General features: G+C 40.6%; 1 protein-coding gene across 2 annotated transcripts in view; it reads right to left on the bottom strand.

Moving 5' to 3' along the window:
- Positions 1–708: 708 nt before the first annotated feature.
- The window catches only part of LOC6569052 (putative polypeptide N-acetylgalactosaminyltransferase 9), a 77,455-nt gene continuing 64,958 nt past the window's right edge, over positions 709–13,205 (bottom strand). Inside the window, exons 7-12 of one of the 2 annotated variants that reach the window (XM_032741169.2) lie at positions 8,059–8,277; positions 6,227–6,369; positions 5,782–5,872; positions 5,440–5,550; positions 1,315–1,422; positions 709–1,126 (exon numbers count right to left, since the gene is read on the bottom strand). In XM_032741169.2, the coding sequence (XP_032597060.1) occupies positions 965–1,126; positions 1,315–1,422; positions 5,440–5,550; positions 5,782–5,872; positions 6,227–6,369; positions 8,059–8,277 (834 nt within the window). In that variant the 3' untranslated portion in view covers positions 709–964. Of the gene's footprint in view, positions 1,127–1,314; positions 1,423–4,920; positions 5,023–5,439; positions 5,551–5,781; positions 5,873–6,226; positions 6,370–8,058; positions 8,278–13,205 lie in introns of both variants that reach the window. The other variant, XM_032741170.2, reaches the window with a different exon arrangement.

The following is a 13,205-nucleotide window of genomic DNA, read 5'->3' as shown; positions in this document are numbered from 1 at the left end:
GGACGTAAGTACAGACTTACAGGTAATTACAGGAATGTTAAGTAAGGGATGGGAATGGGGAGAGGGAGGGGGCTGGGGCTGGGGGTAGAGGGAAATCACCAAATGCTTTCCAAACTACAACAACAATGGAGAGACTTACAAGCAAAGCTTACGAACTAAAAACATATTTGGAGCTCGGCTCTTTGCAAAGCCATTTATAGATTTCAGGAGAATTCATAAATATTCTTAATTAGTACACTTACTACACATACATATGTATATACTTAAAGAAAAACACAAAATCAAATCCTGTCAAATACACACTAACGCACGCAGGCACGTACTCACTCACACACACACACACACTCACACACACACACACTCACACAAAGTACGCGACGAAAGAAAATTGTGCTAAAAGTTTTGTAACATTTAAATGCATGAATTGCGCTACGACTTTTCCCGTTTACACTATCGGTATATATATACCATATGTGTAATGCAGTATAAACCTCTATATATATATATATATATATATATATACTCTACATATATATATATATATATATTCTCTATATATTCCTAATAATAATTATTTGTGCTTTAAAAAAACTTAAGATCTACTGTACAACAGTCGTTCTCGTATTCGTATGTGCGTTAGGCTAAAGTTAATCGAATGATTTAGTTGACATTAAGTTCGATACATATATATATATATAAAATACATACATATAAATTGTTCTTGTTGTGTGTGTGTGTGTGTGTGTGAGTGTGTCGGTGTATTGGTGTATTAATGCTCCTATTCAAAGCCATGGCAAACCCTTTCAGCTACTGCCTATTGCACAACTCTCGCGGGCCGTGTTTTATACGCTTATCAAATACGTTTAACATTTAATTCTACTGCTGCTGCTGCTGCTCTCTTTGCTCCTCCTGTCCGTGCTCCTCTTTGATATCCTTGCTAGGCACCCATGGCGTAGAAGTAGCCTCACAACTTGGAGCTGTCGTAGTTCTCCAACACCCAATGCTGGCGCAAATGCGACGCATCGCACTCCTCCATTATCAGCTTGTCCCTGCTCTCGTTGATGGCCAAGCATTTGCCCGACGAGCCATGATGCAGCAGCTTCGTGTTCTCACGATATTGCCAGAACTGTAAATCAAGTTGAAGATTCATTTTAATCACACTCATTAGCATAATACACTCGGACAACAAATTCAACAATAAACTATCTAAAGTGTTTGTATATGGGAAATCATAGAAACTGCTTTTAATAAAGTTACTCAAATTAAGGGCGATTTAGTTTTCCTGAGTGTATAAGAGTATAGTAGAATACTCACCTGATTGCCGCGTGAGCCGTGACAGCCGAAGAGTATCACATCCTTGCCGGCATAGTCCAGGCACGCCTGATCGCGACGTATTTCGCCCGCCTTGCTCAGCATCCAGTACTGCAGACAGGTCAGGGGGGTGGGGCGGAGAGTGGGGACAGAGTGAGAGTGAGAGAGATGGCGCATATTAGTACAAATTGTGGCAGAAAGTGCAAGAGATTTGTTGCAAAATGTTTTCAGCCAAGTAGCCGCATTACTTAGTATAATTTAATATTAAATTAAATGACAAAAGCTGCTACCAGTCGGCTGTGTCTCGCTAGATATGTGTGTGTGTGTGTTCTGTGTGTGTGTGTGTGTGTGTGTTTGTCTGCGGTTTTGCCATGATTATTTATAATTTAAACCACGTTGCCAGTCAGCCAGGACAGGCCAGGACAGGCCAGGCTAGGCTAGGACAGGCCAGCAGCTGGCCTGCTTTGTTCTTGGACAGCAAGGCCGCCATTTTGTTGTGTTACCATTTCCGCTTGCCACTCGTTGACCCCTTGTCGTGTTGGCCTTGTTTGTGTTGCAAGCACACATTTATAAATGTTACCAGCATTATTTTAATGTCCGACATTTGTTTTACTCACCCCCCGCTCCACCCAGAAAAGTGAAATGCGGAAATTGGTTGAATTGAAGAAAGCTGCTTATGGAAAATGCTGGGCTGCTGGCTTATTAGCCATTTTATATATATATATATATATATATATATATATATATATATATGTATAATACATATTATACATTCTATTTAATGCATTTTATAGATATTTCTATATATTATATACATATGTCTTATTTCAATTAACATATTTGACAAGCAACTCAAAACCTCTTCAGTTTCAGTCTGCAATTTAATTTTCCTTTTTCCATTAACATTTTCATAAATAAATCACACTTTAAAACTGGCATTTTCAATGTGTTGCACCTCCCCTGCACTCTGCATGTTTGCATTAAATATTCTCACTCGCTTATCGCTGCCCTTGCCATGCTTGCCACACATGCCCCTGCCACACATTGTGAGTGCGTCCTTCATTTGCTTGGTTTGCATTTGCATTTGCCTTCTTTTAAAATTCTTGACAAGGCTGTTGCTGCAGTTTTCCACAGTTTTCCACAACTTTCCACTTCTGCTTGCGTCCGATGCGTGTTGCATCTTTAATTATGTGTGTATCTTTTTCATTTAAGTTTAACGCGTTTTTTTCTTCGTATTTTTCATTTGCCGGCGCAATTTTTTAATATGCGCTTGCAGCACTTTTTTTGTTTACTATTTTATAAGCAAAGCTGGGCAATTTTTTTTGTATGCCGAACTTTTTTTGTAGACTAAAATGAAAATATTTTTCATTACATGGCGCGGTTTTCGTTGCGACTGCGACAGCTGACAAAAGGAGATGGAGAGAGAGAGAGAGAGAGAGAGAAAGAGGGGGATAGAGAGAGGGGCAGAGTGGGATTCTTTGACATAGCTTTAGTCAAAGCGGTGGCAGTTGCATTCTCCAGCAACTTCTGCTCCCATTTCTACTCACACATTCCAACATTTTTTTCTGCGTGTCCGATTTTTTTTCGGGTTTGCCATGTGCGAAATTAAAATTTGCCACGCCCCCAACACATTTGGTGTTCCCAACACGCTCGCAAATGTTGATTATTTTATTCAGTCGCGTTTTTTCATCCGAATCGCCTTTGAACATACTCTAGCTGTCGATGTTGAATGGGGTATACTAAAATGAACCCAAATGACATTATTCATTTTTACAGAGTATGTTGTAGTCTAGATAAGCTTGCGATAACTGTTAGTTGTTTACTTGTTTGTGAAGTCAATAAAAATGATTCCTGTTTCCTCTTTCTAATTTTGAGTTTCGACTTTGTTCACTTTTACAGAGTATGCTGCAGTCTGGAAGACTCTTTTCATGTCTGTTTTGTTAGTTGTTCCATTTCCTTTGCGGCGTTTTGTTTCCGTTGTAATGTGCCTGTGGGCGGCGGGGGGTGAAGTGGGCGTTGTTGAAAGGGAGGCGTGTAGGCGTGGCCAAAACAGACGCCTGGCGATTTTACCATGCAGTGGAACGAGGTCAACACTTTCCATTTAATGCTGAATACGCACAACAAACAACAAACACACAATACACACACACAGAACACACATACAAAGCCCACCCTTCCCCCCATTTATCTATATATCTATTTGTGTATCTGTTTTATCTGTGTGTGTTTTTTGGTGTGTTGCACATTTTATTTGTGTGCAGTTTTTATTGGCGACAATGCTGTTATTAAATGTTCGTAAAATTGTCACAAAATTTGTTTTTATTGTTGCACATCATCTTGTTGTTGTTGTTGTGGTTGTTGTTGTTGTTTCTTGTCTGTTGTAAAAACTTGCAGGCAAGCAAAGCCACTTGGAAATGATTTATCATTTTTGTCATTTTATTTATGATTGCATTTTAATTAATTTTTCAACGTGGCATAAATATCAACTGTGTGTGTGTGTGTGTGTGTGTGTGTGTGTGTGTGTGTGTGTGTGTGTGTGTGTGTGTGTGTGTGTGTGTGTGTGTGTGTGTGTGTGAGTTATTGTCGTGTTCTGTAGTGTTATTGTCAATGCAGTTTACACTTTTGGTCACATTCTCGCTTTGGCAACAATGCAAACATCATTTGTAATAAATACTTTCACTTGGGCTGAGGGCTAAAGCTTAAATGTTAAATAAATGCGACAAATGCGATAACAAAAAACAAACAACAACATTTTTTTTGTAGTCCACAAACTCCGTGAAATTAGTGCTCAAAACCGCAGGAATATCAAAAATCGATTTTTTATTAATATATATATTTTCTATTTTATATTTTAAGACGAATGGGAGATCCAAAAATGGGATTTGCCAAGCTCCAACGGCCAGAAACGAGCCAACGGAGTAGGGGGAAACTCACCAGCAAAAATTAAATAAGTTAGAGATGGTACTAAATGGAAATATTGGGTACTTTATGGAACACGTATGTATATTATTAGAAAATATGTAAAAAGTTCTTGGTAAAGTCTTTTCCAACTGATGCCTTAAAAAGAACTCGAAAGGGATTAAAGTGCTATATTAATAATTGATAGAATACTTTAAGAACAGTCAGCAAAAAATTATAAAAAAATAAGTTATCGAATGTTAAAGCACACAGAAAAAAATACGATTAATTGAGTACTCATACAAGAATAATAAACATATAACAAATTGAGGTTAAAAGTCAAAATGTAAACGAATAAAATATTAAAATGATGTCAAGAATGTTAAGCCTAAAGTTAGGTCCATAATGTTTACAAGGGGTTAGGTGTACTCAAGTCCACAATCGAATTAGAGATCATATTGTGTATATTGTATTAAATATGGTAGATATATATATTGTCAATTGGTTAATCAAGCAAGCGTTTTACGTTAAGCAAAGCTCGATAAAAGCAACAACACTTCGAAGGGGGGGCCAAAAAAGATATGTAGCCAAAACCAATGCAAAAAACTTGACATTTGAAAATGTCTGCTCCCCTTCCCCCACACAAAGGGGGAGGGATTTGTGTGTGGAGAGTGAGCGAGCGATAGAGAGTATGTGTGTGTGTGTGGATACCTGATGTCCTCCTTGGCCGTGGCACTCGTAGACACCGACAGGAGATTCGTCCTCGTTCTTTAGCATGGCATCGAGGCACATGTTCGTGTTGATGTTTCTTATCTGCAAATTAAGTTCGATTCAACGTCATATGGCAGAGTGAGTGAATAGGAGCGAGTTTGAGTGAGTGAATGAGATAGAAACAGATACACATAGAGAGAAAGAGAGGACACAATATCAACGGGATTAGAAATCGGGTGCAGCTGCTCTGCATGATGATGTTATCGATATCGTTATCGCTGCTCCACAAATTGATCGATTAACAGAAACCCAAACTTTGAATTAGTCAAATTAGTAATTAGGGAATAGAAAGCGAGGGTTGGCTGTACAGGCTGGTATTAGCAGAGAGAAGAGAGAAAAAAATATATTGAGGATATATCAAAACGGTTTTGTGCTTCAACGGAGTTTGTGGCGGTCGCAGTGCCGTCGTTGTTGTTGTTGTTGTTGCTCTAGTTGCGGTTGTTGGTGGTGGTAACAAACCTGATTGCCACCTTGCTTGTGGCACGGATATAAACCGACTGCCTTCTTCAGGTTGCGTTTGCCAGACGGCGAATCCAAGCAGGTGCGACCGCCATAACCTAAGTTCCTTATCTGCGAAATGGGAAATATTATGTGTGTGTGTTTGTTTGTTTACGTTTCCAGTCTTGGTTATAGCCATCAAATTGGCTCATTAATGGGTTAGTCTTGGGGCTGTAGTTTTTTGTTTTACATGCCAGGTAAGTGGGACCCAAATCACGTTTAACTGGGGTATAGCCGCTTTCCACAACATGCCACATGCCACTGCTGTGTGTGTGTGAACACGCCACATGTGCGTAAACTTACCTCGCCATTCGCCACCGCATTGCCCGGTATGAACAGCTCCGGATAGATGGTGTCCAGATACCATTGGAAGGATTTGCACTGCAGGTCCTCGCTGTAAATGTGAAAATCAAAATGAAAGTGAGAAAAACATGGCTTATCTATTTATCCATTGGAGGGCATCAGAGCAGAACCACAACTCTCTCCATTGCAATTGAAAACCGAAACCGAAATTCAACACTTTTTGTAAGAACCAGTTACAGAAAACGATATTATTAGTCCATATAGTACCATAATAAATATACTCTACATTAAAACTGCATTCAAATTTGAAAATGTGGTTCTGGCTCAACTTAAATGTTAAAATTCAATCTTTTAATCATGAATTGACCTCTAGACTCGAACTGCAGTTAATACTTCATATAAATTACTTCTACTGATCTTTAGTATTGTATCTGTGGCAACTTACCGCAGCTTCTTGCGATCGCTGACATCGCCGAAGTCGCCCTTGTCCATGCCAATGCGCTGATAGTAATACTTGGAGTAATCATCCATCCAGACCTCGGCCAGACGCACTGAGTTCTTCTTCAGCACATTAACGCCCGTGCGCCACTGCAAAAGAAAGCAGACAAAGATAAAAAAGAGCGTGAGATAAGAGAGAAAGAGAAAGAGGGAGAGTTAAGAGTTGAATTTACATTGGCAACAATTTGTGGCTGCAACAGAGAAGAAAACAACGCTACCAAAGCCAACGAAAATATTTGGCAGACAAACAATTCGAGCCTTAAACAATGCACTTGAATCAGCAGCTGGCCTGGCCACTGGGAATGCGCCATGTGGCATGTGGCAGGTTGCTGGTAGCAGGGGTAGATGGAGGGGGCAGAGTTTGGTAGACCAGCCTAATTACCTGAATGGGTCGGTTTACGTCATGTGCACCAGTTTCTGCTGGTTGTCCACTTGCTGCTGCTGCCACTGCTGCAACTGCTACTGCTGGTTGCTATTCCTTCTATGTTTACCAACCCCAACCCAACTCTCACACTACGAACATTTGGCACACCCCCTCCACCCACCACCTCATCATGCATTGTGTATGGCTCTCGCCTAGCCTGATGTTTGCCAAATTTTGTTTGTTCTGGTTTATGTGTTTACTGTGTTATGCGTTGAGTGTGTATAAGCAAATGTGTGCCAGTATGTGTGTATATATATATGTGTGTGTGTGTGTGGGTGTGTATCTATGGTGTAGTTCTTGGCAGCTTTTGCGAAGCTTGTGGCTGAGAGTGAGGCCAATGTAAAGCAGGTTGTGCTAGTTAGTGCCAGCTAATGAAATATATCCTACTTAAAGCAGACAATAGGAAAGGTGTAGTCAAAATTGCACTGCTCGACTAATCGATAAGTTATCGAGTGTTGTGCACTTATTGAGAGAGGTTTTTAGAATTTATGGACACTATGGGAGGTTCTGTTACAAAGTACTGTTATCGACTCGGAACCTTTAGATAGATAGATATAGATATCGATCAATCGATAGTTATGCAATTGAGTTGTGTTATTCATTCGAATATAAGTGATTTTTTATAAATTAATCGGTTGCTCTTCAAACGAAAAAGTTGCGTTAAATAGTCGATATAGAATTGGGAATATATATTTTGATGAATATAAACTGAGTGGCAAGTACAAAAGCTAAGACTTTTCTTTGCCAGATGATAAACCTCGATACTTATTGTTATAGTTCTTGGTTAGTTGCTATCGATAAAGTCGAATAGGGTAGCTGCAATTCAATTGGAGTCATGCCAAAATAAAAGTTGTCCCTCTGAATAAGACATGTTGACCCTGATGATGCGCCTTAATGGCTCATTTGTACAGAGCTCTGAAAATGGGTTGTCATTCTGTTCATCCGTTCGTTAGCTGCATGTGGCAGGTTGTAGAGCGAGTTGTATACAGCTGCCTCTGATGTGCTGTGGCATGCACAGAGACGAAGCCGTTGCGCCATTGACATACACAAGAGTTGCCAAACTTTTGTCAAGCGTAAACCGCTGATAATTGAGGCAGCAACAGAAGCAGCAGCAATGGCAGCAGCAGTAAAAGCTTTTCCAAAGACTGTGGCAGACACGCACAGAGAGAAACACATTGCCACAACACCCACACACAGAGGGACAGAGACGGACACACGGGACTGTGTCCCTTATTCATGTGTCGGTTTTTGGGTTTTTGGTTGTTGGTTGCGTGTTTCTTGTTGTTTGTCCAACAACAGCTACTGCTGCTGCTGCGGCTGGCACATGTGGCAAGTGGCACACACACAAAGCTTACCTTGTAGGGGGAGCGCTTGCGAAAGATGTGGCCCACATGGGAGCAGGGCACAATTTCCAGGGTGCCGCCGCACATCCAGGTCTTGAAGGACAGTTCCAGATTCTCGCCACCCCAGATATCAAATCCGGAATCGTAGGTTCCCAACCGCTCAAAGAATTCACGGTCTATCGAGAACAGGCCGCCGGCCATTGTCGGTGAATACACGGGCTCCGATGTGCTCTGCAAAAACATGTATAAAAAAGTAGAGAAAAAAACGTTAAATCAACAATTTGAATAGTAATGGGAATGGGAATGGGGGAATAATAGAGTGGACCAAAATAGTGCAGAGTGTTGTGGGTTAATTGCGGTTAATCAACATCAGCATCAGTCCCACAAGTACATTTAATTTGACTAATTGAAAGTGGAACGCATATGTTGCCACATTTGTGGTCTCTCAAGTGTTCAACACCTTGGCAAACATTGAAGTCCTTTCTGTCTCTCTCTCTCTCTCCCAGTCACACTCTCATTCTCTCTGTCTCTGTCTCTAGCTCTTTGCCATTAAGGTTTTTCTTGGTGGCGAAACTTTGTTTGCTTCCTGCTTGGCTGCCTTTTCGGATACTTTCAACAGCTTCAAAACACTTGAGGCTACATTTTGCTTGATACACATTTTCACAAGCTTTTCTATCGTTCTCTCCCTTTTTGTCTCTCTCTCTCTCTCTCTGTTTCTCCCTCTCTCTCTATCTGCCTCTTGTGTGCACTTTCCACACTAAATTTTGCCTTGTAATTGAATATTTTGTGCTACGTATTTGCCTTGCTCTTGTTGCAGGACTCACACTTTTGGACATAGTTTCTTGGAGGCAAGAGCTAAAAGGCTTTCTCCCTCTCCTTCTCTCTTTCTGTCTCTGTCACTCTTTCCATTTGTCTGCCACAAGATGTGCCACATTTTGCATTTAATTGGAGAATTGCATTTCATTTTCATTGCAATTTAATTACAATTTTTGCAGCTGCCGGGCGACATTGAATTTCATTTCATACAGAATAATTAAAAATAAACAAATTTGGATTTTTCTCGCTCTCGCGCTCTCAGTCTCTTTCTCTCTCTCTCTCTCTTTCAGAAGTTTTTTCATTTTTGTATTATGATTACATTATGCAAAAGACAAATTCGCAATTTCAAACGAAATGTTGCGTATACGCAATGTGGTATCAGCTGGCATATAAAAGAAATGTAAATATAAAAGAGAAAAGCTATAAGAAAAAACTCCGCTTGTCAAATGCAAAATGAACCCAATGATGACGAAAAATATGGAATTTAAAATCAACCGTAGCAGAAAGTCGCAGCTTAAGGCACTCTACAAAGGATTCAAATTAGAATTAAGCTAACTTTAGGCTAGTCTCACTTTTGGCGGCACCTTCTGCTTATATTTTTTATTTTAGCTTCTTTTAGGTCATATATCAGATTAGCAACTCAATTAAAGCATGTAACGTATTCTCAGCCAGTTAGGGTATAAATTCAAGTGCTTCTAACTGAATTGCTGTTTTGCAAAGGCAAAAACATGCCAGTTGAGAAGGGACTTGCAGCTTGAAGGTGGGCTACAAAAAAACAAAATCTGAATGTCGACGAGGTTTGATTTGTCAAAGGGACACTGAGAGGTGGAGATAAACAGACAGAGAGAGAGAGAGAGAGTGAGAGGAAGGGGAAGAAACGGAAGCGTAAAATAAATGAAATTGTCACTGGCTGCCTGACAGCCTAGGGAGCTGTCAGCAGTGCTTCCGAGCGAGAGGGAAGCCTTGTTTTTGTTTGTGGGGGGTGCGTATCACTAAGCAACTAAAAATATGTAACTTCAACGTAAACAACAGCAACAATAGAAAATGCCAAGCGAGCCGAGACGTAGCAGCAACAAAAAACAAAAAAACAAAAGCGACAGCAAGCAAACAACTAAAACAACAAACAACAAAAAACAAGCAGCAGCAACAAGGAGCAACAAGGAGCAGGCAGAGAGTGAAATCTCAAAGCGCGACAAGTGCCATTGTGTTTTGGGAGAGCAGAGCAAGAGCAAGAGCGTCATGGCCAGGCCGGAATGCCATGAGACGGATGTCAGATAGTCAGATAGGAGAGTGGAGGAGGCAGTGCAGTCCGAGGGGGAGCGGGGCAATAAGGGGTCTACAGCTTTTGCCTTTGGCGACCGTTGGCAAATTCGCAGTGTGACATTTAATAAACGCTGCTGGCGCAAGACAACAATGAAAACCGAGGCGATCGAAACGATGGGGCCAAGGGGTATGCGGGGGCTGTAAACGGGGTAACAATGTGGTAGGCAAATGTACGTACACTCAGAAAAAATCATTTTAATAATTCGCCAAGTGTTGCTCATCTTATTTATATAGAGAATAAATTTCTCAAACTGAAAGTTCAATTCGATTCGATCGATTCTGGGCGAGCCTTTCCAATGTGAATTAAAATGAAAGAAAAACTTTCTGATTTTTTGGACGATTTTCTAAATTGTACGCCGATTGTTTTTCTGAGTGTAGCAGCAGTAGCAGGTGTAGGAGGGGGAGATACAGCATTGCTTGTAATATATACATAGGCTACATATATATTTAAACACTCTTTTTTATTTGTTCCTGTTGCCGCCGGAAGTGACAGAACAAATAGGAAAAGTATGTGCGATGTGCGAGTGTGTGTGTGTGTGTGTGTGTAAAAGGATTTTATTGTTATAGTTGCGATATTTTTTCGTGACCCCAACATGCCTTCCATTTCGAAATATTTTTACTTAACTTGAAGTTTTTTTGTTTGTTTGTTTTCTTTGTTATATGAAGGAAATTGAAGTAAAAACGAGAAAAAGTATCTTGCGAAAATAAACTGAAATGAAATAAAATGCAGCACTGCATAAATAAATAAACACCAAAAGATGATGAAAGTTTCAGTTGCAGCTGCAGTTGCCGAGTTGCAGTTGTCGCTGCCCATTCGCCAGTTTTGTGCAAACACAAAAGTCGCAGAACTTTTGCGCTTTTGTCATACGTTAAAATCCTCCTTGTTGTTGACATTCCTTTATAATGCGGCTTAAATGATTCAACAGCAGATAAATATGGCCACTTTTTTTTCTGCCTCCCCCACTTGTTGGCAATGGCAAAACGAATCATGTCGAGTGCGGCATGTGGCATGCGAAATGAGTTCGAGTTTCAAGTAAAGAAGTTGAAATCCATATGGCTTAGTCAGGCTGAAAGGATCAGGCAGCCTTTCAACGCGTTGCGCTGAATTTCATTTGATTTATAAACCAATCAATCAATTTCATTTTTGCGGTAGATATGCCACAAAACAACGACACATCCCTTCTGCCTCCCCCCCCACGTTAATCAAAAGCAGCTTAAAGTTAAGTGGGGAAGAACGATAGATGTTCTTGACTAAGAGATACCATTTATTTGTAGACTATTTTTTTGTTGCTTGGTATGCAAACAGATTCTAGGAGCGGTTATCTTAGCGCTGCTTCATTGTCATTGTTATGGGGGAGTTTTTGAACGATTAAGGGTACACTTCTGAGCTTACAGCTCTTCCATCAACTCTAATTTTAGAATGAAAACAAGATTCTTCGACGGGTTAAGGATTGAGGATCTTTCAAGTTGGTGATAAGTTTGTCTAGTATATTATGATTGGAATCTTTTTCTGCTATGATGCTATGATGTGCTTTGAGGATGCGTTTTCAGTTTAGTTAAGTGACTTCTCAGTCCGGACCGCTAAGTATTCCAAGTCATTTCTTTAATGACTTGCTTGAGAGCCCAATGAAATTCAACTTGAATTTCCACAGCTAAAACTTAAACAAATCAGATGTTAAACAACTTTAGAGTGCACATCATAGCCCACAACTATAAAGGGATGTCGTGCTGAAAAAAGGAGAGCATCTTAAGTGCCATACACATTTCTCACATGGGCCTCAATGGCGCAATGACAGCCTATTTAGATATCAAATAAATCTAGTGGCATTTATTATGCTGTGCTGCATGGTTGACACAATTTCTTCGTCTTCTTCTTCGCTTTTTTTTTTACTTTTTGTGAAAAATGATGGGTTCTTCGGGCTGGCAAAGCCATTCGTCAAGAGCAGAGCTTTAGCAGCGAGGCGACGCACTCGAAAAGATGCCTCAAAGTAATGTCTCCGACTTGTGGCAGCAACCGCAAATTAGGCAGGCGAGCAACGAAAAAGTGGCTCAGTTGCGGAAGACACACACAAAAAGTGCCGCGCTGGAAGTGTGTGTGCGCTATGGAAATAATGTGCCAACCTGGAGGGGCATGCAACACAGCAACACCCAAGGCAACCAGCAGAAAAATATGCAGAAGAAGAAGAACAGCAAGCCACATTAATATCAAATAAAACAGTCACGAAAAGCGGCGGGTGGCAAACCGACAAAAGAAAAAAAATATGCCCGGGAATATCGTAAATGTCAGCGTAGCATTATGCCAGGCAACACTGTATTGTGGTTAGAGGGGGTAAGGGTTAGGTGGTGTAGATAGGCCCCCCTCTTAGGGGCTTGCTAAGGTGCTAGGAGAATAGGGCGTGGCAGACACGCACAAGGCCACAAAATGTGTCTGCTGCAACAAAATGTGGAAGAAACGTATGGCTAAATACATGTATACTCGTATATACATATTTACATGTGTGTGTGTGTGTGAAAAGAAAACCTAGCAGGACGGAAGGAAAAACGCTGCTTGACATAATGTGAAGTTGACTTTTGACAAGTGCTTGCACACACACACACACACAAACACTCTCAGCATGTGTGTATCTCTATAGTTTGAAGTGAGAGGCACCCCACCGCATCCCTCTTACTGAGAGTTTTCATGACTCTGTGCATGCGGCAAGCACTGAAAAAGTCGCGTTAAGAGTTGCACAAGTTTTAAGTAGAGCTTCAGATGTATAAAGAATGCAGCGGAAAAGAAAAAAAACACACAAAAAAAAGAATAGAAAATAGTATTTAGCTTTACAAAAGTTGTGCTTAACCCGCTTAACGCAACTTAAAGTAAGACAAGCTATCGCCCGCTCGCTTTCTCTCCCTTAAAAGCTTATTAAAATGTAGCACACACATACACACACAAACACATACATACACACACAAACACATACACACACGTACACACACACCTACTGTTGGGCAGCAAGCAAATGTTACATGAAACGCAT

This window comes from Drosophila grimshawi, unplaced genomic scaffold, assembly GCF_018153295.1.
Source record: "Drosophila grimshawi isolate 15287-2541.00 unplaced genomic scaffold, ASM1815329v1 contig_1367, whole genome shotgun sequence".
Classification (NCBI taxonomy): domain Eukaryota; kingdom Metazoa; phylum Arthropoda; class Insecta; order Diptera; family Drosophilidae; genus Drosophila; species Drosophila grimshawi.
Note: the sequence above shows the minus strand (reverse complement) of the source record. Positions and strands in the feature narration are given on the sequence as shown.